The 24,772-nt window shown below is 33.4% G+C and overlaps 1 protein-coding gene across 1 annotated transcript; it reads right to left on the bottom strand.

Annotated features, from left to right (window-relative positions):
* Nucleotides 1-331: 331 nt before the first annotated feature.
* Nucleotides 332-24,458, bottom strand: LOC123706418 (abhydrolase domain-containing protein 2). Its single transcript, XM_045655690.1, has 7 exons — nucleotides 24,139-24,458; nucleotides 19,869-20,041; nucleotides 17,796-17,963; nucleotides 14,200-14,383; nucleotides 5,063-5,257; nucleotides 3,964-4,118; nucleotides 332-3,459 (listed from the first exon to the last, which is right to left on the bottom strand). Exons 1-7 carry the CDS (start codon nucleotides 24,291-24,293, stop codon nucleotides 3,185-3,187), a joined length of 1,305 nt encoding a protein of 434 aa, XP_045511646.1. The 5' UTR covers nucleotides 24,294-24,458; the 3' UTR covers nucleotides 332-3,184.
* Between the last annotated feature and the right edge of the window lie 314 nt (nucleotides 24,459-24,772).

The raw sequence follows: 24,772 nt of genomic DNA, 5'->3' as shown, positions 1-24,772 counted from the left end.
TTCGAGAATCGAGTGTGAATTTTCTTACGGATATTAAGCTTAGTAGTTAGTAGGTACTTCAATTTTTAGATTTGGTTAGGTATCTACCTACCTTCCAGGTCAAAGCTAGAGTGGGGCAAGCGCCCCACCGTGGCTACGCCCATGAATCTACACGATTAGTTTCACACCGTTCGCGTTGCGTGCGCTTTGTATAGAATGGATAGACGCATCTGCTCAATTACCTATTATTACACATTTGTCTTTGCTTATTCATTAATTTTGTACTTCTTTACTAAGCTTTAAGTATCTTAGCTCAGGAGGTAAGTAATAAATAATAAATGAAAAACGTTCATCAAGTTATTCGTTTATTTTTTTGAACATCAATTGAATCCGCAATCAACGAGATGACCGCGGTACATTACTGTAAATAACATAATACAGGCCAAATCTTAAGGCTCTCAAAACATTAGTCGCTCTACGACCATCTGGACATTTTAATACATTTCCATTTCATTTAATATCTACACGTAGGCCTTCGGCTACGCTTAGGCTTGTTTCACGACAATCGTGAGATCACAACAATTTTGGTTTTCTAAGTACATAACTACATAAAAAACTAGAGTAGATTGGTACTTACAGATAACGGACACAATCTAAAACATACTGAGATATTTGAATACAGTTATAAAAGAGATTCCATATTGTATCTGAAGTGAATTAAAATTTTGTTATTGAATTATTAAAAAGCTTAAACTGACTAAAGTGCTTGTAGACACAACACAGCTGCCTGCGTGTACTGTACTGTGTATCGATACATTAAAAATATTATGAACTATGTCTGAAACAAGTTTTTTATGTAGGTACTTCATATACACATCAAGATAGTGGTAAATTAATTTAAACCAAAGCAAAAAGCGTTATCACGAAGTTTTACATCGAGTCAAAAGCTGAACTTAACGAATTATAATAATTGATGATGGTAGAACAATCACGTCATATGATTAAGCTTCCCTTTTCATACATAGACTTTGGACAAAATCCTTCTTACGCATCTACTTTGTTAATATTAAGTATTAACTATTCAATCATACTATACAACCATGCCATACCGATGTTCAACCATCATCAATTGTAACTTGTACATATAAATTATTATACAACAACACTTCTATAAGTACGCAATATTCTGACGATGTCGTATAACTCTATGATCTTAACTGTTCACAATCAAAGCTACATCTATCCTATATAACAATGTTTTCTCGTACGTGAACAAATTTGTACTCACAACACATATTCATTCTTGATATTCATCATCACATTCTAGAACATTCTAGGCCCCATGATATACTGGACGCATGTTTTAGACAGGCCATTCGAGTGAACCAAGGCATATTATTACATCACTACATAGGATAAAACAAAGTCGCTTTCTCTGACCCTATTTCCCTATGTCCCTTTGTATGCTTAAAGCTTTATAACTACGAAACGGATTTTGATGCGGTTTTTTTAATAGATACAGTGATTCAAGAGGAAGGTTTTAGTATATAATTTATTAGGTTTTAGACAAAGCGGGTGAAGCCGCGGGCGGTAAACTAGTACTTTTATATTGTAATTCAGAAACAGGGCTCTTATGATAAGTATAGTATTCATATATCAGCAATAATATGCAATAGTTTTACTTCAAATCATTCAACAAAGCAGCATTTATGTTTCCAATTTGTAACTAGCGGTGGGAATGTATAACTTATACTAGTAAACATTTTGGAAAACACGACTCGCATTTTAACATACAATTCCTTCAATTTTATCACCGTCATCATATATTTCGTCAATATGTAATCACCAGCTTGAATTTACTTCTCAATACACAAATATCGCTATAAAACATTACAACTGAAAATGCGGTTTTATACATTTTAAAATTATTGGATAATTTCAAAAGGAAATTTTAACGAAATTCAATGCATTTATACAATCAAACAACGCATTGCCTTGTCTCATAACAATTATTTTGTAGAAAAATACGAAGATCCTCACCGATTAGGTTTTTCAAAAACATAGCTTGTTAAAGCTGGTAAAAAAGATAGAATCATATAAATGCACAATCTCATATATCTATATTCGCCTGTAACTACACATCTGAGTCAACAGTATGACGTATTCCTAATAATGCCATGACTCATATCAAACACCGTATCTCGGTAACTAAATATTGGTTTCCATACAACACTCCTTGTATATTAGTTTATTAGGTATTGCTATTAAACATACATAACCGCGACTTAGTAAATTTATCCATTTTATAGCCAGTTATACAACTTATGGGCTATGTTTTATTCAAGTAATCTATCGGTTAAAAGACAACTTAATTTATGAACATTAGAATCAAAAAGTATCAACTGCAAAAGTTAACAGTGAATTTATCAGCAAGTGGTGAAACTGACCTATTTTAAATTATATAGGAAAGAAAGTGATATTAGCCTTAATTTAAATATTTATTTTGCTAGTACTTCACCCGTCCTTTGTTTACTTTGTATCAAGTACTTTGGTTGTATAACAATAATTAAAAACTGTGTCATATATATGGTTCCGTATATAAACGACAATATTTTTACATTAAACATTTCAATCAGTTATATCACAATAAATATTAATGTATTTACTGTTAATTATAAGCTATTTAAATAAATAATAAATCAAAACATTAATATTATTATGTAGAATTATGTAAGTAGATAAATGCAATATAATACATTTTTTTTTTATTCACAGATATTACAACAAGCTGATTTAAAATTTAATCAAACAAATATATCACAATATAAGGAAAAACTACGTTATCAACTAATCATCGTTTTCATAAAATCATAAATATATCAGTTGTACTGGAATTATTATGTGTAAGCGATTATTGTGCAACTTTAAAATCTAGTGCACATTAAATACAATTTTACAGATAACATTTAAATAATAACTAAAAACATTCGTATCGTTACTTGTCTAACAACAAAAAAAATCTCATTCTGAACAATTTCTAGGCACACTAAAGTATACCATTAGGCACATTTTCAAACTCTCAAGCCGATCGTTAATAAATATCGTGCAACAGTCAATCACGCCTTTACATATCTCGAACGTTCCACGCGAAATCGCCGTTGGAACGGAAATGCATTCGAATTTTAAATTTGATTTGGAATGTCAATTATATTTGTTGTGCGTGTTTCTCGAAGGGGTCGCGGTAGAGGATTGTGGCGGATTTAATGAGATCTGGTTCGTCGTCGGACACGTTGTATTCTGTGGTGGCCATTAGCGAGTCTTTTGGTGAACATTTGTTGTGCGCCATTAGCAAGCCGCCGACTAGACCTACTAACGCTCGGTCGAGCCACGTCACAGGGTTGGCGTATAGTAACCCGCCTTCGTAGAAGCCCAAGTGACCGCCGTGCGCTAGTTCTAGGAACATCTTCTTATCTTGCGAACCTGGAACATTTATAATTTTTAATTGACCTGAAAATTTCATACATGTTTTCATAGCTATAATAGATTTTTAATTAACAATAATTAACCCTCTTTTCAAGGTAGGCGATTATGTAATATGCCTAATGCATACATACTAATACAAACATATTGCATAATGCATAAATTATAATTGTTTGATAATTAAAGTAAATTTAAAGCAGCTCCTACAGTTTAAAGATAAGTGTATAATGTAAAAACTTATTGTCTTTACGAATTTTAAAAAGTGTTAGGCTGGTTGCAGAGCTTGACCGACCATCAGTGCGTACGTCAGTCGCGCTTGTCATATGTATGGAAATTCATAAAACCGTTCATAGCTAGACCGACCATACGCACGCGTATTGTCATGCGCATTAGTGTTAGTCATACAATTGTTGATGCGTATCGTCAGGACCGACGGTACGCACTGACGGTCGGTCAAGCTCTGAAACCAGCCTTGTAAAATTAAATCGGAAAATAGGTACTTACTGACAAACTCCCTGACGATCGGCAAGAGCGGCTCAGGAACGATGGGATCGTCGCGTGCGTTGATAAATATCATCGGCGTTTTCACTTTCTCGAGGTAGAATGCTGAGGAACTCCACTTGTATAACTCCGCCACTGAGTTGAACCCGTATACTTTCCTGTAACACAAATAAAATAAATAAAGTATACTTTGAAGTAAATCCATACTAATATTATAAATGCGAAAGTAACTCTGTCTGTCTGTCTGTTACTCAATCACGCCTAAACTACTGAACCAATTTGCATGAAATTTGGTATGGAGATATTTTGATACCCGAGAAAGGACATAGGCTACCTTTTATTGCGAAATATGTACCACGGGCGAAGCCGGGGCGGACCTCTAGTAATAATTATATTATTAAACATTATTTAAAATGAGTCAAATAAGATTTTATCTTTCTTAGGTCAAATAAAGTGCACGTGAAAGAGATAGAACATATACATCAATCAAATTATTCATCTGTCCTCATAATGTAAATAAAAATAAAACAACTTTGTCCGAGTAGCAAAACAAAAGAGGATATTATATGAGTATGTGTAGCAAATGCATGATAGTGTGTACGTAATGTTTTCATACACACACATATTTTTATCTTAATTTCGCAAGATGGGTAACAAAGTTTTTGCTCCACTATTAATATATGAATTACTATAGCTTACCGACCGCGGATTCGCCCGCTTTCTCTAAAACGATTTGAGATTTAAACTATCCTATCTCTCAAGTTGGATCGAACTGCACATGGTGTGCGAATTTTATAATAATCGGTTAAGTGGTTTAGGAGTCCATTGTGGATAAACATTGTGACACGAAATTTATATAATATACTAGTGGTCCGCCCCGGCTTCGCCCGTGGTACCTACATGTTTAAACTATCCTATCTCTCAAGTTGGATCGAACTGCACATGGTGTGCGAATTTTATTATAATCGGTTAAGTGGTTTAGGAGTCCATTGAGGACAAACATTGTGACACGAGATTAATATATATTAAGATTACTATCTTATAAAACACTAACTCATTAAAACTAACATAAGAATAATAATAGTTAGTATTTAAACCTCACCTAGAATAAGCCTCATCCAAATCTGGCAAGGTACCCGCAGACACAATCATCTTCTCATCCAGACTGTACTTATTCTTCATCTCTGGACTGAGCAGCATGCGCTTGTGCCGCGTGATGATGTTGCGATAGTTGTCCGTCATTATGTATAAGTAGAACCGACGGAAGTTCTGCCATTGGAGCAGGTATACCATTGTGCTGGAATGTGAAATTGGTTTATTGTTTGTGTACCCAGTAAAACAAACAAAAAAAATTAACTAGGACTGATATGCTGCAATACATAGGACATCTTTGTGGGCAAACGTACTATGTATTAATCACTACACATAGTATAAAACAAAGTCGCTTTCTCAATGTCCCTTTGTATGCTTAAATCTTTTAAACCACGCAACGGATTTTGGTGCGGTTTTTTTAATAGATAATAGATTCAAGAGGAGGGTTTTAGAATATACTTTAGTAGGTTTTAGACAAAGCGGGCAAAGCCGCGGTCGGTAAGCTAGTTAATAAATAAATATAAAAAATAAGATAAGACAGACGATCTATACTATATCTACCTATGGTAAATAACGCATATTAATTTTAATATTATTGTTATGGTATTGAAAAAAAACAAGATCTAACCACATTTTAAATATAATTTATACAAAAACAAATAAATACATAAATTAATGAGCCAATTGAAATTCTTTCGACCTACAGACTAAAATATATGTCACTTCCTACATTTCCTATTAAAATTCGTTGGCCATTGTGTTTAAATAAATATAATTTCATAATTCACTTTGATCATTTGCAATTAAAAATAGTTTGGAAAATCCAAAAGTGCACGCCTCATAATCTCATCCTTTACAATAAAATTGATTATTTATAAAGAGTACGTGACTATAAATATAAAAATGAAATAAAATAAAACATTTGGAAAAGTAAAGAAAGCGGTACCGTAATAATTGAGCTATTTTTCTTGTGGCCCCACCTAGATGTGAAACTGCGCAGGTTTAAGGGACTGACTACCAACTTATTTTTTTAAACCTTGGCTTATAGTATAAAGAATCGAGTTTATAATGGTGAATTTTGAGTACACTATAAAAAAAAAAAAAAAAGTCGATATTTTTTTTGTTTATTTAATAACAATTAAACCACATCGAATCAGACCCTGAAAAATGAAAGGGTTCTATTCCTGAGCATACACAAGCGTAAGAGAAAAAAAAAGACTCGATTAGTAAAGTATTTCGGTCGCTATCGTGTTAACAAGAAAAAGGATCCGCACATACAGACACACGGACGTCCAAGACAGAACTTTTTTAAACTGTTTTTTAACTAGTTTAAATAACAAAAATGACATCAAAAATATCATGAACGTTAAAAATAGTGTTTTTTCTTAATAGTACGAGATCCGGCTGCAGGATTAGTGCGTTCATCGGTTTTTTGCTGAAAACCGAATTTTTATGTATATTTATAATTAGGAGAATATATATCGACTAGGTTGCCAGTCAAAATTTGGCCGCAAGCATGTTTAATTAAAATTTTTCTAATCGATTTTTGGGAAAAAAATTCGTTCACTTGTTTTTTGAATAAAATGTAGTCTACATCACGGCAAATGATATAAAGATTCAAAAAAATCACGGTTGCCGCTTTTCATCTGGCCGCAACATCTTGGCAGCCTGGTGCAAACAGGTATGATTTCGATTCATTTTTACGTTCATAACGTACATTTTTGAATCATATATCAAATTAAAGCTAATTTTTTTCTATTTATTATCATATATGGTTGCCTAATTAAATCCGGCCGCAAATAAGGGTTGCCGGCTGTTAAAAATTATAAATATTTACGCCTATTAGTATACCGACGCATTCGCGTGCGGCAGCGAAACAACGAGAAAAAGAGAGGATCGGCTGTTAATTATATTAAATAAAAACTAAAAAGGACGATATATTTTCTTTCACTCAACCTTAAATATTCAACATCTTTAACAGCCGGCAACCCTTATTTGCGGCCGGATTTAATTAGGCAACCATATATGATAATAAATAGAAAAAAATTAGCTTTAATTTGATATATGATTCATAAATGTACGTTATGAACGTAAAAATGAATCGAAATTATACCTGTTTGCACCAGGCTGCCAAGATGTTGCGGCCAGGTGAAAAGCGGCAACCGTGATTTTTTAGAATCTTTATATCATTTGCCGTGATGTAGACTACATTTTATTCAAAAAACAAGTGAACGAATTTTTTTCCCAAAAATCGATTAGAAAAATTTTAATTAAACATGCTTGCGGCCAAATTTTGACTGGCAACTTAGTCGATATATATTCTCCTAATTATAAATATACATAAAAAGAATGCGTCGGTGTACTAATAGGCGTAAATATATATAATTTTTAACAGCCGGCAACCCTTATTTGCGGCCGGATTTAATTAGGCAACCATATATGATAATAAATAGAAAAAAATTAGCTTTAATTTGATATATGATTCATAAATGTACGTTATGAACGTAAAAATGAATCGAAATCATACCTGTCTGCACCAGGCTGCCAAGATGTTGCGGCCAGGTGAAAAGCGGCAACCGTGATTTTTTTTAATCTTTATATCATTTGCCGTGATGTAGACTACATTTTATTCAAAAAAACAAGTGAACGAATTTTTTTCCCAAAAATCGATTAGAAAAATTTTAATTAAACATGCTTGCGGCCAAATTTTGACTGGCAACCTAGTCGATATATATTCTCCTAATTATAAATATACATAAAAATTCGGTTTTCAGCAAAAAACCGATGAGCGCACTAATCCTGCAGCCGGATCTTAGACTATAATATGTGTGTGTATGTATTATCTTACAAGTGCAATGTATGATACATAAAGACATTTTAAGTTTGAAAAATCAGATGTTTTGCGCGAAGTGACAGTAGAGGTCCGCGCCGCAGTCCAAAAGCCCAGCGGCGGCGCGCCGGGTGCGGCACCCGGCGCGGCGCGGCGTCGCCGGCGTGGGCTAGTTATTTTTAAAGTTATTAGGGGGTGGGCGGGCAGTAGAAAAATCTCTCTTTAAGTTTAATAAAAAAATTATTTTTATTAAAATCAAGTAGCTTAACTATTTAGTGATGAACATGATAATTATAAACATTGCCAATAATTTTATTGACAATTTTTTTTTTATGTCAGAGCAAGCAAAGGAGCAGGTCACCTGATGTTAAGTGGTCACCACCGTCCATAAACACTTGTAACACTAGGAGTGTTACAGGTGTTTTGCCGGCCTTTTATGGACAAATAAGCTCTTTTCTTGAAAGCCCCAATGTCGTAGTTGTTCGGGAACACCGCAGGTGGCAAATCGTTCCATAGTTTCACCGTACGCGGAAGGAAGTTGCGGGTGAAGCGGACAGTGGTGGAGCGCCAACCATCCAGATGGTGCGGATGGAACTGGTTTTTACGGCGTGTGGTCCGGTGGTGGAACTGTGCGGCTGGTAAAAGGTGGAACAATTCCTCAGAACACTCCCCATAGTAGATTCTGTACAGTATACAGAGAGACGCAACGTCTCTCCGCACTGACAGTGTGTCGAGCCTATCGGAAAGCCTACGGTCATCGACAATTCGAGCTGCTCGACGTTGGATGCGGTCAAGAGGAAGGAGTTGATACTGTGGGGCTCCGGCCCAGAGATGAGAACAGTACCCCATATGCGGTCGCACCTGAGCCTTGTACAGCTGAAGTCGGTGGGCCGGCTTGAAGTACTATCTCGATCTACTGAGCACACCAAGTTTTTTCGAGGCTTATTTAGCCTTCGCTTTCAAATGACTGCGGAATTGAACGTCACTCGAGATTTCAACTCCGAGGATTCCGATTTTCGGCGATATACTAAGGGGAGTACTCTTAAACCGAGGTTCTACGACAAATGGGGTCTTTTTAGCGGTGAACGCGCAAACCTGTGTCTTTAGGGGATTGAACTCGATTAAGTTCGCCCCAATCCGAGACTTCTTGGAGAGAAGACTCGACTTCAGGCACAAGTTTGTTTCGACTCTCATTGAGGCTTTCCTTTGAGGTGTTTGCACGGCCGGGATAAAGAGCATTCCCCCTACTGTCGTCTGCATAGCAATGAATGTTACTGATTTGTAACAAATCATGTTTATAATTATCATGGATAAAAATAATTTAAACTTTTGCAGGATTTAGACGCGATCTCTTCGCAGTTAAGGCTACAGAAAAAACCCTTTTACTTGGCGTGCTTGAAGCTGGGATAGATAGCGATCGCGCTAATTCGGCAAGCCCAGGAAAAACAACTTTTTTTTTGTTCCCAGAACTTAAGAATGTTGCCCTTTACATCTCCTAAATCTGAAGGGTTAGCCGTAGCCAAATATCTCCAACACTCTTGAGCGACGTCGTCATCCCCATCAATAAATCTATTGGAGTGTTTTTTGGCTAGCTTTTGGAGTAAAACATCTGGCATCGATATAGTAGACATTGTCTATTATTGTTGCCGTATTGTAGACAACAACGCGTGCTGTGTTCGCGCGCAAAATTTGAACTCGGCGCCAATTTTTCTGTGACCCGGCGGCGGCGGCGGCGCGCCGGGGTCTCTCGGCGGCGGCACGCCGGCGTGGCGCGGACCTCTAAGTGACAGTAGTACCCACCTCAACGCTTCGCTTATGAGGCGTGCAATAAGCTTCAATTATGAGGCCTATATTCAAATATGGGGAAGGAAGGAGGAAGACCTACAAATTTTTTTATACTTTTATTATATTTATTATTTAGTATGTACTGAAGTATGTAAATCGATCGAACACGATATTTAATCAATGTTATCATAATATCTAGAAGCTTCAAATAGGCCACGTCATAGTCGCTTCAGCTTTTACGTTTAATATATTATGTATCGAACATAGATCGGTTGTTATAATAATACGATTACGTAAGGGGAAAATATTATACAAGTATGAGTTAATATTATCGATAAGATTTCCTTAGAAGAAAAGAGCGTGTGCCGAGCACACGTGTAAGAAGTTAAACTTCTTTGGCGAGATTCAAATATACCAAAATCGTCGCCTCACTCAATGACGTGACGGTATTGCCATGACGCGACCTTGAAATTTTACTCTCTACACGGCTAAAGAAGTTTCACTTCAAAATTTATTGAAAACTTCATATATTTAAATTTTAAATAGTACATCAATAAAGGGTTTGACGCACTTGGTGCACTTCTCATCATCATAATATACTCATTTCATATTACATATCCCAACGATAAAATGAATTTTATTCAATTCTATGTCAATATAAAGCCGATAGAACAAACTTCTTCTAAAATTAACATTGAAACACAGCAGCCAATTGGAAGTGGTAATTACCTAACAATGTTAATTTACATATAAATGACATGTTTTAATCATTGCTTACTTTTACATAGTCTGGCAATTATTTTTGACTGTATCATAATTTATTCAATTTATTAAATTGAACCACAATAATAAACTAAGGTTACAATTTAAAACCAACATGTGGTTCAATTAAATAATATCTAATTACTCATAGTTATTATACTAGTGTGTAAATCGCTGTTATCCGTTCAAATTATAATACACAATCGATAAGATGTTTTCATCGTAAGCAAGATATTTGATAGCCCTTGATATATACAATGTGTTACATTTTATTCTAGTGCAGGCGCTAGACATGTGATCAAATACGCAAATACCTACAAAGTCGCGAAGTGTGGCACTGACATTTGCCTATTTGTTCAAAGTTTGAACACATATTTGAAGTTTGCCGAGTCGAGTCGGTTTTTCTGCGAACATCAAAGTAATCAAACTTCAAAGTTGCTTCAAAGTTTGTGCGCCCTGCCACACTTGTTGCAATGCTTAGTAACGCGCCCGCCGCTGACCGGAGCAGTTGTGTGTGTATATTTTGAGTGTCATAATGGAGTGGAGTAATGATGTAGTTATCGAATTTCTTCAGCTACGTCCTCTTACGATACATTGTAGACATCCATTCACGTCTTCTTCTTGGAGATTTAACATTTTGATGTAAAGAATGAAACCAAAAATTGAACGCACTCAAATAAAACAGATTGACGGCGTCCACAAAATCGTCTTCCGATCTATCAGCCATCTTTGCAATAACTGTGCCGTAAAACATTTGAAAACAAGTCTAGCAGGCATATTTGTATCGTGTTTCCGTCAAAGTTTTCACTTCAAAGTTTGTACAAATGTTTGCTCAAACTTTGAAGCCAATGTGTAGCGCCAGCATAGTACGTGGAGCGTAAAATGAATCATACAGGGGACTATTGATTTCTGTGAGAAACGCTCTATTAGTATACATGTGCCAATTTTGTGGTCACTTATTCACTTTGCCATTATTAATTGAATGTGGTAACATAATATATTATACAGTATAAAATATTATTCATTTAATTATATTTTTCTTCTTTTAAGTTACTAACATGAAGACAGAATTTAATTAACTAAATTGTTTTTAAATTTTGTATATCACACCCCGGACACTCCATACAAAATTATCGTTTTGACAGTCACACTGTAGAGACTGCAAATGTGTGTTAACGCTTTATGGTTGGCACATTTTTGACTAGCGTAAAAAAAAATTCGCGTTTTTCTGATGAAATACATCCGTAAACAGCACAATATCTAACCATTTTCTACGAAAAACGATGATCACAAATCCAAAATAATAAAATTACTTTAAGTCAATTTGATTAATGTTGTCAATCTTCGTTGCGTATCGTCCCTGTAGAAAAATATGGATCATTTTATGTCTGATCGTGCGGGGTAAGGTAAGTGTTTAATTTTGGCGGGAGGCGGAGAGTGTCCGTTCTGTAGCGTTTAGCTACTATTATGTATTCTGTGATAATATGATAATATTTGCTAAGTATATAATACTAATATTATAAAGAGGAAAACATTGTTTGTTTGTTTGATTGTAATGAATAGGCTCATAAACTACTGGACCGATTTTAAAAATTTTTTCACCATTCGAAAGCTACATTATCCACGAGTAATATAGGCTATATATTATCACGCTAAGACCAACAGAAGCGGAGCCACTCGGGTGAAACCGCGCGGGACAGCTAGTATAATATATAAGCAAACGACAAATTTTTAGTAGCTTCAAGGTAAACCAGTGAGCGACATTGCCCTAAATATTAAATCTTTTTAATTTTTAAACAACAAATTTTAATCGCTTTCGCTTGTTTATAATGTTAAAATCTAACCATATAATGAAAGGATCGTAACAAAAACATACATAATCAATAGAAGACGAAAAAATCAAAATTGTATGAAGGTACTTTAAATACTTAGTTTTTATTTATTTACTGACTTGATGCTCTTATAAGCTCTACATATAATTATCTGTCATGAATACCTATTTATCCAATTACGAAAGGCAGTTTTAATAAAAACAAAACGCAGATTTAATTTAATAATAACAACTGATAAATAAAATATGTTTATAGAGAAGTCATGTTTGACCTCAATATAAAATGTTACCGTATTATAAAAAAATCTGCATAGGTCGTAAGTTTATAAAATTATATAAATACACTGATAAAGGTCGCACAAATAATGTATGTAAGTAAATTAGAAAAGATTATAAGAATCTTCCCCTAATGGTAAATTTACGTAATTTAAGAAGCATAGTTATTAAGTAAGTTAAAAGGCAATACGATACAAATATTTGCGGTTCGGAGGGAAATCAATATTCAGTACCTATTAATACCTATGTACATTTTTTTCCCGGCGAGCCAATCCTAATTCACACCGAAACATTACTAAACAATCACTTTATTGTGTCATAATTTGGGTTTATGATCTCACTAATTGCTAGATACACACTATTAAGGCATTCACAAATTTGAGTAGCGGCCTTGAACTTAGCTCAAGTGGAAATGCTAATGTATTCCTACCTACTACGATATATTTACAAACTATAGGTTATAAACATGGTGATAGTATGGGGAAATTCGCTATTTCGAATATATAAAATCGAAAGTAAGGATACAGCCTCATTTATAATGGGATTATTCCTTATATGTTGAATATTTCTTATAATACGGAGGCGTTCAATGAAATAAACTTTACGATTTTATGTAAGAGCTAACATAAATTTACCAAATTTCCCTATTTCGGGGAAACAAAATGTTGTACACCAACAAGCTAGATACGGATATCAAATGACTGTTACTATACAATCATTCTTTACAATTTATTTTACTCTACAGTCGTGACATTGAATATTTTTACCGGAATCAGGATATTTATTTCCCGCCGGTAATCGGTATGCAATATTGTAATTGTCTGGAAGAACAGTTGTGTATAATATTGCACAACAAATAGCTACAGCTTACGAAATGGCGACTAAAATTCTTATTGTAATTTATGCGCGTGCATAATTTGTACCGTTAAATCAATCTTCCTAATAAAAAGAGATATTTCAGTGCACAATCAAAGCGACACACAATTGTTGCTGATATTATTATGACTTTATTTAATTTCCTTTAAAAACCCGAAATAAATTATTTTAACCATCTCAAAGTGTTCAGAGATCAATAATAATAGTAGAACGTCAAACATGGCATTGCATATAATATTTATTGCCAAATTATTAAAACATTTAATTCGTGTGTTTCCTCACTTATATCAGTTTTGCGATAAGCCCAATAGTCAATACGAAACTCGAGCAACGGGTTATCATTGTTATATCAACGGTAAAGCCAGCAATGTTTTGAATTTAAATGTTATAGGTATATTCTTCTTTGAAATAAACTAATTATTATAACATTATTGTTTATTTAAAATATCATCTTAAAAGCAATCATGCTAAAATGCCTTATTTTCAGTAATATTATTTAACAGTAACGGTATAATTATTATAAGTCAGTTTGTGTATGAAGATGAGTCACTTGTTTTCCTAGAAAAATCTTATCAATCGAATTCTTTGAAATTAAATAAACTACACAGAAATAAAAATATTAAATCTATCTAGTAGGCGAAATACCAGCTAAAAGTAGTATTCATCTATTTGTTCTTAGAGATTACCCCAAGAGCTACGTCTATAATAATATTATATCGAAATAGTTTTCAACAGAAATACATTCGTAATACGTTCTCGTACGTATCTCGAATTTTCCGATACTTACTCGATAGCATTATATCCCTGACAAATTGAGATCCCGCCGATGATATTCGTTGGCCTTTTCCTGTCCTCGCCCAAGTACTTTGTAATCAAGTTTCCGCCGAGACTGAAGCCGACTAGAATCAATTTCGTGCCGGGATATCGCTCCATGAGATTCTCTATCATGTAATTGAAGTCATCTGTGTGACCTGAAACAATAATGAGTTTTTGAGATAAATCGAATCGTTTCGAACATTACGAGCCGCCGCGATGGACAATGCAAAGATCATTAGCCTTGTAGATAACTATGACATGTTTAACTTACGTGATAGTCGAGTTATTTGGAAATTATATTGCGAATATGCGATGTTTGTTAACGGTGTTAAATAGAGCTATAGTGTGGTGGAAATATGTATAATAATTAGCACATATTATGTAACGTAGATACAATATATTTGCTTCAGTTGCTTTGTTACTTATTAAACATTTCACTTATTTCCAGCGCCAAGTGAAAGTATGTTTACCGTTGGAATACTAACATTTAACACTACTCGGTTTTTAATTAGAAAAAATGTATAAGACTAATTTTTTTTTTTATTTAATACGAGAGTTTGATCATACTTGATCGAATGTCACTCTCAAAAATAAAATCAAAACAAAACAAAACACATTATTCTAACAGTAAAGCAAAATAATATTATCTACCGTCTACTTAAACCTAAGGATACAATTATAAGACTACATTTAAATGAATCATTTTATATCATGAATAAAAAAAAATACCGGCCGAATTGATAACCTCCTCCTTTTTTTAAAGTCGGTTAAATAGTTATATCTTATCCAAATTATTCTTCTATGATCGATACAAACTTATTATCATATACAAAATGCATTTTGTTTGTTTTAATATGTTATCTTTCACTGAATAACATAATAAATAAAATAAAATAAACATTAATGTAAAGTTATGTATTATAAAACACGTACCTACGTGTAAATATGCATTGACCAGTAATATAAACATGAAATTGTTTTTTAAAACAAAGGCAACTGAATCGATTGCAAGAGTATTGATCGGTCACGGTCATTAAAAATTGATAGAAGCAAATTCAAACAGGACAGTCATACTAAGATATGCCCGAAGCCTCAACATTGAACTATAAATAAACATTACATAATGCAACACCTAAATTATTATATAGCCTTTTGGTTAGCATGAGTCAAGCCTGCGCGTGTTCGTTTATTCAAGCTACAAAGTACAAGAGATGACATCACATCTTAATTCTTAATCGACACTTAACTACCGTTATAAATTTTTAATTAATTATAGATCATCGGACTACACAACAAGGTTACATGTTTAACCTTTTCCGGGATTATGGTATAAAGACAGTCTTACGTAAATAGTATGTGATCTTGAAAAATAATCAACACAAGCTTCCGGTGAGAAAGGTGTTTATTATTCTAAAGATAAACATTTTTTCTTAGTGTCATTTTGCGGCTACAAAATATTTCATTACTCATACATTGCCATAATTATAGACTATTCGGTCATAGGTGCATATAAATGATTCATCATTCGATCATATAGACCGGACTCTCAGTGGAGTTTCGTTTGCAAAAATAGCGGACCTAAATCTGACTTCTGATATATATTGTATAGATCCCAGACATCCTATAGACAGATGTTGCCAACCAGTTTTGTGGTCCCCCTGCCCGCACCCCAGTAATTAAATATGGCATACAAAGAAAAAAATAAAAATTTCCAAAACATGCCGTGTGGGGTATCGAATGAAAGAGCTTATTGAGTAGATCACGAATATATAGCATACTATATACATTTCTTACACTTTCTCTAAGATTTTTTAGAAAATTTACGAAAATGGTCCATTTTTGAGTCAACTTTAAACCACTATAGATTGAAAACTCATGAATATATTTTTTAAATTATTATTTTAAATAATTAACAATAGTCCATTGTTTACGATTCAATAGTTCGTACAGTGAAATAGTTGCATGGGGGAGTGGGGGGAGCATTCAAAGATGGCGAGTTTCGATATTTCAATATATTATGTATTTCTTGCATGTGTAAGCATTTTTCTCCGTAAATTTCGTAAAAATGGATCAAAATAAAATAATTCTATTAGTTTACTACAAAATTACCAATAATTCCATAATTCAAACCAAAAACTTTGTAATTTATCAATAATATTTGTGATGGAGGGGAGGGGGGAGGGGGATCACAAAACTGGTTGGCAACATCTGTTTATAGGATGTCTGGGATCTATATAATATATATCAGAAGTCAGATTGAGGTCCGCAATTTTTGCAAACGTCTCCACTGAGTCCGAAATTTTAAGAAATACATAATATATTGAAATATCGAAACTCGCCATCTTTGAATGCTCCCCCCACTCCCCCATGCAACTATTTCACTGTACGAACTATTGAATCGTAAACAATGGACTATTGTTAATTATTTAAAATAATAATTTAAAAAATATATTCATGAGTTTTCAATCTATAGTGGTTTAAAGTTAACTCAAAAATGGACCATTTTCGTAAATTTTCTAAAAAATCTTAGAGAAAGTGTAAGAAATGTTATAGTATGCTATATATTCGTGATCTACTCAATTAGTTCTTTCATTTGATACCCCACACGGCATGTTTTGGAAATTTTTATTTTTTTCTTTGTATGCCATATTTAATTACCGGGGTGCGGGCAGGGGGACCACAAAACTGGTTCACAACATCTGTCTATAGGATGTCTGGGACCTATACAATATATATCAGAAGTCAGATTTAGGTCCGCTATTTTTGCAAACGAACATCTCCTTGGAGCCTGCTCTAATAGGTGTACAACTCAAATAGAAAAACGTATGTATGTACCTATATTCTATAAGAACAATCAAAAAGCATTGGGTGTATTGTCATTGAAATCCCACTTGGTCTTTCAACTGTAAACAAAACGCAAGCAGTGGCAAAATTACACTAATGTATGACTGAATGTGTACGTTATTTTTTCTCATTATACATCAAACAATAGACTGAGTCATTGAATAAAAATATCTTAAGAGTTTAATAATATGGAATAAAACGTGAAATCAGTTTAATTATATTTCTGAGTAACGCCTGAATACCTGTGTTGAATAACTTTATTTCAAAATTTTAAATTTCTACGGATTCAGAAGTTTTTATTTGTATGAACACATATGTTAGAAATGCAAATGTGCACAGAGTGTATCTTATCAATACCTCAACACTTATCAGGAAAGTTTTTGGTAGAACCCGAAACAAGCCTGAAATTTCTTTAGTTACAGCATGTCTATCATCTATGTACACACATCCATGAGCAAATATCTGCATGGTTGTTTGTTCTGAAGATTATTTCTGTAGAGATATAGAGTCACAGTATAGAGGACATTACCAACATTAGAAAGCTATCATAATATGTCCTCTTTGGGCTCTTTTGCTTAATCTACCATACATTTTATATTAGTTTTTCAGATTGACGTATTTTACGGGCAATTATATTGCAAATCACAAATGTAATATACTTGCCAAATTCAGTATGTTTGAGTATCACTCAAACTTTATACAACAAATAGTCTACACACTTACCATACGAAAATATCCGAGTTCCTGTAACAGGCACGCTATTTAGGGCTCCGATGTGGTTGAGCACAGCGCACCTGTAGCCGTGGCGTTGCGAGTAATGCACATACGTACGTATGTACACACTCTCCGATGTGTTGCCGATGCCGGGACAGATTGCCACCGTGACGTCATCTGCACCCAAATGTGTTTGTTTAGGGAAAAATCGAATATTTTTATTGCGTTTACGTCTATGACCTATTATACTAGTAGACGTAATACATACCTACTTACTAACGCATTATCACCAATACAATTCTCTCTTTCACTCTCACGCACGAGACATAATACATGTCTCACTCATGTACTTCGTAATAACAACTGCCGATTAAAATATAAAAAGAACGTCCAGCCACGACGCTGAATGGTGCGTGACTAAGTGAAACTCGGGCACTTAGCTGAGTTTTTTCTTGCCAAAATAGAGAGCGGGTAACGTATCTAGCTTTTTTATATATCATAGGTTTACGTTATAGCTATAAATATTGTTAAGGTGATTGAAAATCTAATAAAAAATGATTGTTTTGATACTATTTTTTTATTTCACCATGTTCTATTATATTTCATGGATGATGGAGCCAAAATTGTATGAGATTCTAATGAGAAAAACACGAAAAAAAAGAGGAAGGTCATTCTTAATTATTTTAACTGTCTTTTACTCTTTGATGTCGTAGTGGAATGGCCCGTTGATGGTAATTTTATTTTTATTTTGAGACAGATTGAGTTTAGTCAATTTAAATCATAATTTCAATACACGACATATCTCAATAATTATAATATTATGATCTCTATGTTCGACAAAAACGTATAAAAATTACGTAATAAACGGAATTAAACTTCGTCCATAGCTGATGCTGAATTAAATAGGTATGCGAAGGGCAAGGGACCTTCGCATTGTAACATTAATAGTTTGTATTAGGAAATTTACAAGTAGGTACCCCAGATACAGGTAAAGGTAGGCGGGTCGAGGGCCGCGATCTCGTCGTAAGTAGCTTGACAAAGACAAAGGTTAATTAATTTAACTCGTTGGCTTTGCTCGATTTAGATTTTTAACTAAATTAGTTGCCAGCGTAAAATATGCATTGTATTAATATACACCTACATTTATCGTTGTTTAGAAATCTGTTGTATACTTTGTAGGCGAAGGTTTATAATTAAACAATACAGGGAACGTTTAAATAAATTTATATCTACTTAAATTTAAAACATATATATGAGTATGTTTTAAAACATATATATGAGTATGTTTTAAATGCACAAAATTATAGATTTACTTAATTTTATAGCAGTATTAATTGGACCTTCAAAATCACACGATTGGCTTATGAAACGCTGCACCTTGGTTTTTGATAATCAAGTCTTTCAACTTTCTATGCCGTCCAAATTGGATATACCTAATAATGGAATAGTGTGTGTTTATATTTTTGAAATGTTTAATTAATTCAAAAAAGTTTTTAAGTAGGTATAACTGGGCTACTGGCTAAACCCAACCAACCTCAACCATTAATTCAGTTTTCATTTAAATAGATTGATCGCATATGTTTTTTTTTTCATTTGTATTTTCTCCTGACTCGGAAATACATACCTATTTTAATTTTTATATAAAAATCCGGAAACAAACAATTACATTTATATTAAGCACTACGTAAACACGTAATTAAATGTTGGTAACTATTACTTCCTCACTAATCAGCTCACTTCCAAGCATAAATAAATCAGAAAAAAACCTATATCATGAACTTATATCAACTGAAACTTTCGTAGGTATTCGATGTATTTATAAATACAATTTTATCTTCTCCATTTTTCCATCATTAGTCAAATTATTTCATAACAGACAACTAGATTAATTTATTTAATCTATTTGCATAAGCAATACTGCAATTTTAATTAGTTGTAAAGAAAAATGCAAACGTCATATTTTTCTCAGTAAAGTCGGAGTAAAGTTAACGTCACCTTACAGTAGATAAGCAGTAGATAGCATGTATTTTCGATCTCATTATACCTAATTAAATTTTAATAAAATACCCTCCCGATTCTTACCTTCATGTTCCGCACCGACTGGTTCATACAAATCGTAAGTGAGAGTAGAGCGATCGGGCAAGATTAGGGATATTCTAGCTCCAATCGGCCAAGGACAACGGACACGACCAATCAGACTGTGTAGTATAGTCTGCACGTGGCCGCTGAATCCCCATAGCCGTGTCGGTATGTAACTGCAATAAAACGAACGACATTAATATGAGATGACTATTGAAATTGATATCAATTTGTAGGCTTGCTGAACCACAACCATTATGATTGAAATATCTTTCAAATATCAATCGCTAACTAAGCCGTTTGCGTGGGTGTAGTCAAATTAATATCGCCGTATTTTTTAGCGTAGGTATTTAAGACATCTGTTTGCGCGTAAACAAATCCGGCTAAACTAAGTGCGAAGAAATACATACACTTGGGTTCGAGAAATAAATATTATAACAATTAAAATAGAATATTTCCATTGCACAAGGTCATTCGGCTTCCATTACATTTTTAATGAAAGAAGAGCTAAAGCAATGGAAGACATATAAATGTGTGTGTTGAAATAACTTCAAAGTATTTTATTTTTTAATAAATAGAAATAATTGTATGAATGACATGAATGTTCAATGTTTATGAAACAATTCCTTTCTATACATAATACTAGCTTTTCACCCCGGCTTCGCCCGTGGTACCCTACATGTTTACGTTTTTTTTGCATAAAAACTATCCTATCTTTCAAGTTGGATCGAAGTGCACATGGTGTGCGAATTTTATTATAATCGGTTAAGTGGTTTAGGGGTCCATTGAGGACAAACATTGTGACACGAGATTTATATATATTAAGAATAGCTTTTCGCCCCGGCTTTGCCCGTGGTACCCTACATGTTTACGTTTTTTTTTGCATAAAAACTATCCTATCTCTCAAGTTGGATCGAAGTGCACATGGTGTGCGAATTTTATTATAATCGGTTAAGTGGTTTAGGGGTCCATTGAGGACAAACATTGTGACACGAGATTTATATATATTAAGAATTATGTATGTATATTTTTATCTGTATGACATTTAATAATTAAAAACCTTTTGTACATTAGACCGGGAGATACTGACACAAAATTTCGAGTCATTTTTAACAGGATGGCGGTTCTACAGGGGTCTTAGTACGCAATGACAAAAAGAAAAACGATGGTGTGAATGCTGGTACCGGCGGCTTAGTCGCGTGGGCGTTAGTCGAACTCGTCGGAAAAATAGCGAAAGTCAAACGATTTGTAACACAAAAATTTTAGAATTTACCGATAGCCCATAAAAAAGAAGTAGGCGGTAGTGTCATGCCATACTTTTCCGGTGTGACTACAGCCCGCCATACCGACGCGAATGTGTTGATTTAAATAAAACAATTATTCAACCATTTGTATCAGGCTAACTTTTGCACAGGTAACCATCGTCGTGCAGCCATTTACGAAAATCGCCATGCCATACTTTTCGGACGATTCCAAATGGTCGCCATACCGCCGAAAATCTGCAAAAATTTTTATTTCGCCAAACTTTTTGTACCAGTATTGCATTTAGATTTTTGGAGAGTATTTGATAAAATGTGACCATTATTATATTTGCCATACTTCTAGTAGGGGGGAAAAGTGCTGTCATACTTGAAAAATTAATTTAGTATTAATTTATATAAGTGAAGATTTCCAACACCTAGATCTTTGAAATTTTGTATTTATATTCGTTGATCCTCAAACTTACAGGAAAAATAAGTGCCAAACTGTTACAAATCGTTTGACTTTCGCTATTTTCCGACGAGTTCGACTAACGCCCACGCGACTAAGCCGCCGGTACCAGCGTTCACACAATCGTTTTTCTTTTTGTCATTGCGTACTAAGACCCCTGTAGAACCGCCATCCTGTTACAAATGACTCGAAATTTTGTGTCAGTATCTCCCGGTCTACATCATCTATTTTTATAATCCTAATATGGTAAGTGAGTTTTCGTTGAAATATTTATAGGATCTGTAATCAGTATATTATAACCCGATGAGGTGATCAAAAGATGAGAATTAGGTGATGTATCACCATGTGTCACAGTGTCTCCTCTACCAATTAGAAACACAAATTCTTTTTTAGTTACACGAAGAACTTATCCATAGACAAAGAACAACAAGAAAAGGCAAGGTAATTTGGATGACTCTATGATGGTCCTTAGTCATTAATATTAGTTGGAGTGTTGAGGGTATCAGTAAATATATAACAAACAATTTTGATAACCATTGGATCTTGTTTGTGAGAGTAACAAAATAATAGATTATGCATGAGATAAATTGTTATACAGTAACTACAACTTAACTAATTTACTTGCGGAATTGAAATAAAGAAATTCCGCAAGGAAATTAGTTAAGTTTAAGTAAGTTGTTAGGACCAATATTGTTTAAATATATATTATACAAGACATTAACTCATGATAAAAATATATACTTATCATCAATTACAATTATTTTGCTATTGACTTTATCACATACTGGTTTCATATAAATGATTAGAGAATTAATTTAAATAAATCTAAATAAACTATTTAATAATTAATGTACCCACTACCCAGCACATTGAAAGAAAAGATGAGACATTTAATTGAACATTTATTGGATTGCTTATAGACTCAAATATTCTTACACTTATTACTTATAGAATAAAAGTAAAGATAAATGGATGCAAGGCATAGTTTTGTAACACTAGATTATTCGTAATTTTAATTAAAGCCGGTAGCTATAAAATTCCAAATATGTACTCAATTGAACTTGGAATAGTATACTACATCTGAAATTCTAAAGTTGCACATTTTCCCTTTACCACACCCCGGACACTCCATACAAAATTATAGTTTTGACAGTCACACTGTAGAGACTGCAAATGTGTGTGTAAACTCTTTATGGTTGGCACATTTGTGACTAGCGTAAAAAAAAATTCGCGTTTTTCTGATGAAATACATCCGTAAACAGCACAATATCTAACCATTTTCTACGAAAAACGATAATCACAAATCCAAAATAATAAAATTGCTTTAAGTCAATTTGATTAATGTTGTCAATCTTCGTTGCGTTTCGTCTAAAGACGTCGTTGGCATCGTCCTTGCGGGGAAATGGGTACCATAACATGTCTGATCGTGCGGGGTGAGGTAAGTGTTTAATTTTGGCGGGAGGCGGAGAGTGTCCGTTCTGTAGCGTTTAGCTACTATTATGTATTCTGTGCCTTTACAATGCAAAAGTGTAATTGACATCAATTGGCAGAAAATCAAGATTGACAGGCTTGTCACATGTTTCGAACATACGCCTTGTCAATTAAATGGCATCATAACAATTGATGATTATTTCAATAGAATTGTGGAAGATACTTATGTATAATATCTCCATGGAAATAACTGTACCAAGAACATGCAATCATAAACATTTGCGATATGATTATAGGCATGGAATAATTATTAGAAGACTAACTATAGAACTATAAAATTTGTTCTAGAGATAGTCAGACGAAGAACTTTAATATCATGCTTCCCATGCATAAATATTAGATAATGCATTATTACTGATATATTTTACAATACACTTGATCTATCTACACAGTTTTGATTGTTATCAACCTACTTGATAATGAAAATATACTGCAAGTTAAAAGTATATCTCACACCAGTAATAATAACTTGTTATTAGTATTACATCATTTAATTTGTATAGATTGAAAATTGAAATGATGTCACATACAATGTACATTTTATTGGTTCTATTTTTGACTAAAATATTTATTTGCTTTTCATTTAAATGTAGAAAAACATAAACTTCCATAAGTAACTTTTAGGTAAATAAGTCCTATTATTTACTTTAAAATATATACAATGAATCGCAACAGATTTAAAATATGCCTTTAACATTCTGATTTTAAATCACTTTGCAATGTATTGGAGATAAAAACAAATGTGTTATTTGGTGAATCACATATAAAATACAATAAAACTAAATCAAATCTTTATTTTGTTTTGTTTTTAAGAAATATGGTACCTGTTATAATAAATATGGTAACTTATAAAATATAACCTTTCTTAAATTCATAGATCATTATAGGTCTATGAATACATAACTTAGGTATATGTTTTTGAATCTATGAATACACAATAACACAACACACAACAACTTACCTATATGTTTTTGAGTGATAGGATAAGTGAATAATGTATTAAAAGTGAATATATTTTTCTCATATTATAAAGAAATTATTTTATAAAAATATAATGCAAAATGTTACTTACGGTTCATTCAAAAACGGAGCAATGAATAGAATATTTTCAATGAAATTTTTATCTCGGCCATAAATAAGAGGCTTATGAGGTTGACTATTCACATTCAGAATTCGGAAAAGTACACACAAGATCACTGCAACAACGGCCAAAAGCACTGTCGACATTTTTGGAGCATAAATATATTATAGACGGGATCTCTACATAATAAAATTATAATTTCACTTTATATATGAAAGTAATTATGAATCTCAGCGGAGTAGAGCGTAGGTATGCAAGTACACGCTACTTTCCATAACAATCTTTCGCTAAACTGTGTGGCTAAACTGCCATAGAAATCTGAAAAACACTATTTGACTACATGTCAAACCGCAAAATTGACATTTGTTAAGTCAATGTTGAAATCATAAAGGTTCTAGAAGCTTGCATACTTCTTGCATATATCCGGGGTGCTGATTGGATAACCTCATCAAAACTACAGTAAGGTTCTGTTCTGATTGGTTCATTTTCAAGCTTCAACGTGTATTGTTTATATATCTCACATATCTCTAGTTTTGTTTATGAACACCTTTGACAGAAAAATGTGAGAATTGCTATTACGAAATACCTAAGCGAAATACGAAAATAGTATGAACACAGGTTTTTA

The sequence above is a fragment of the Colias croceus genome, chromosome 3 (assembly GCF_905220415.1).
Source record: "Colias croceus chromosome 3, ilColCroc2.1".
In the NCBI taxonomy this organism is placed as follows: Eukaryota; Metazoa; Arthropoda; class Insecta; order Lepidoptera; family Pieridae; genus Colias; species Colias croceus.
The sequence above is the reverse complement of the archived record's forward strand: the minus strand, read 5'-3'. Positions and strand labels throughout refer to the sequence as shown.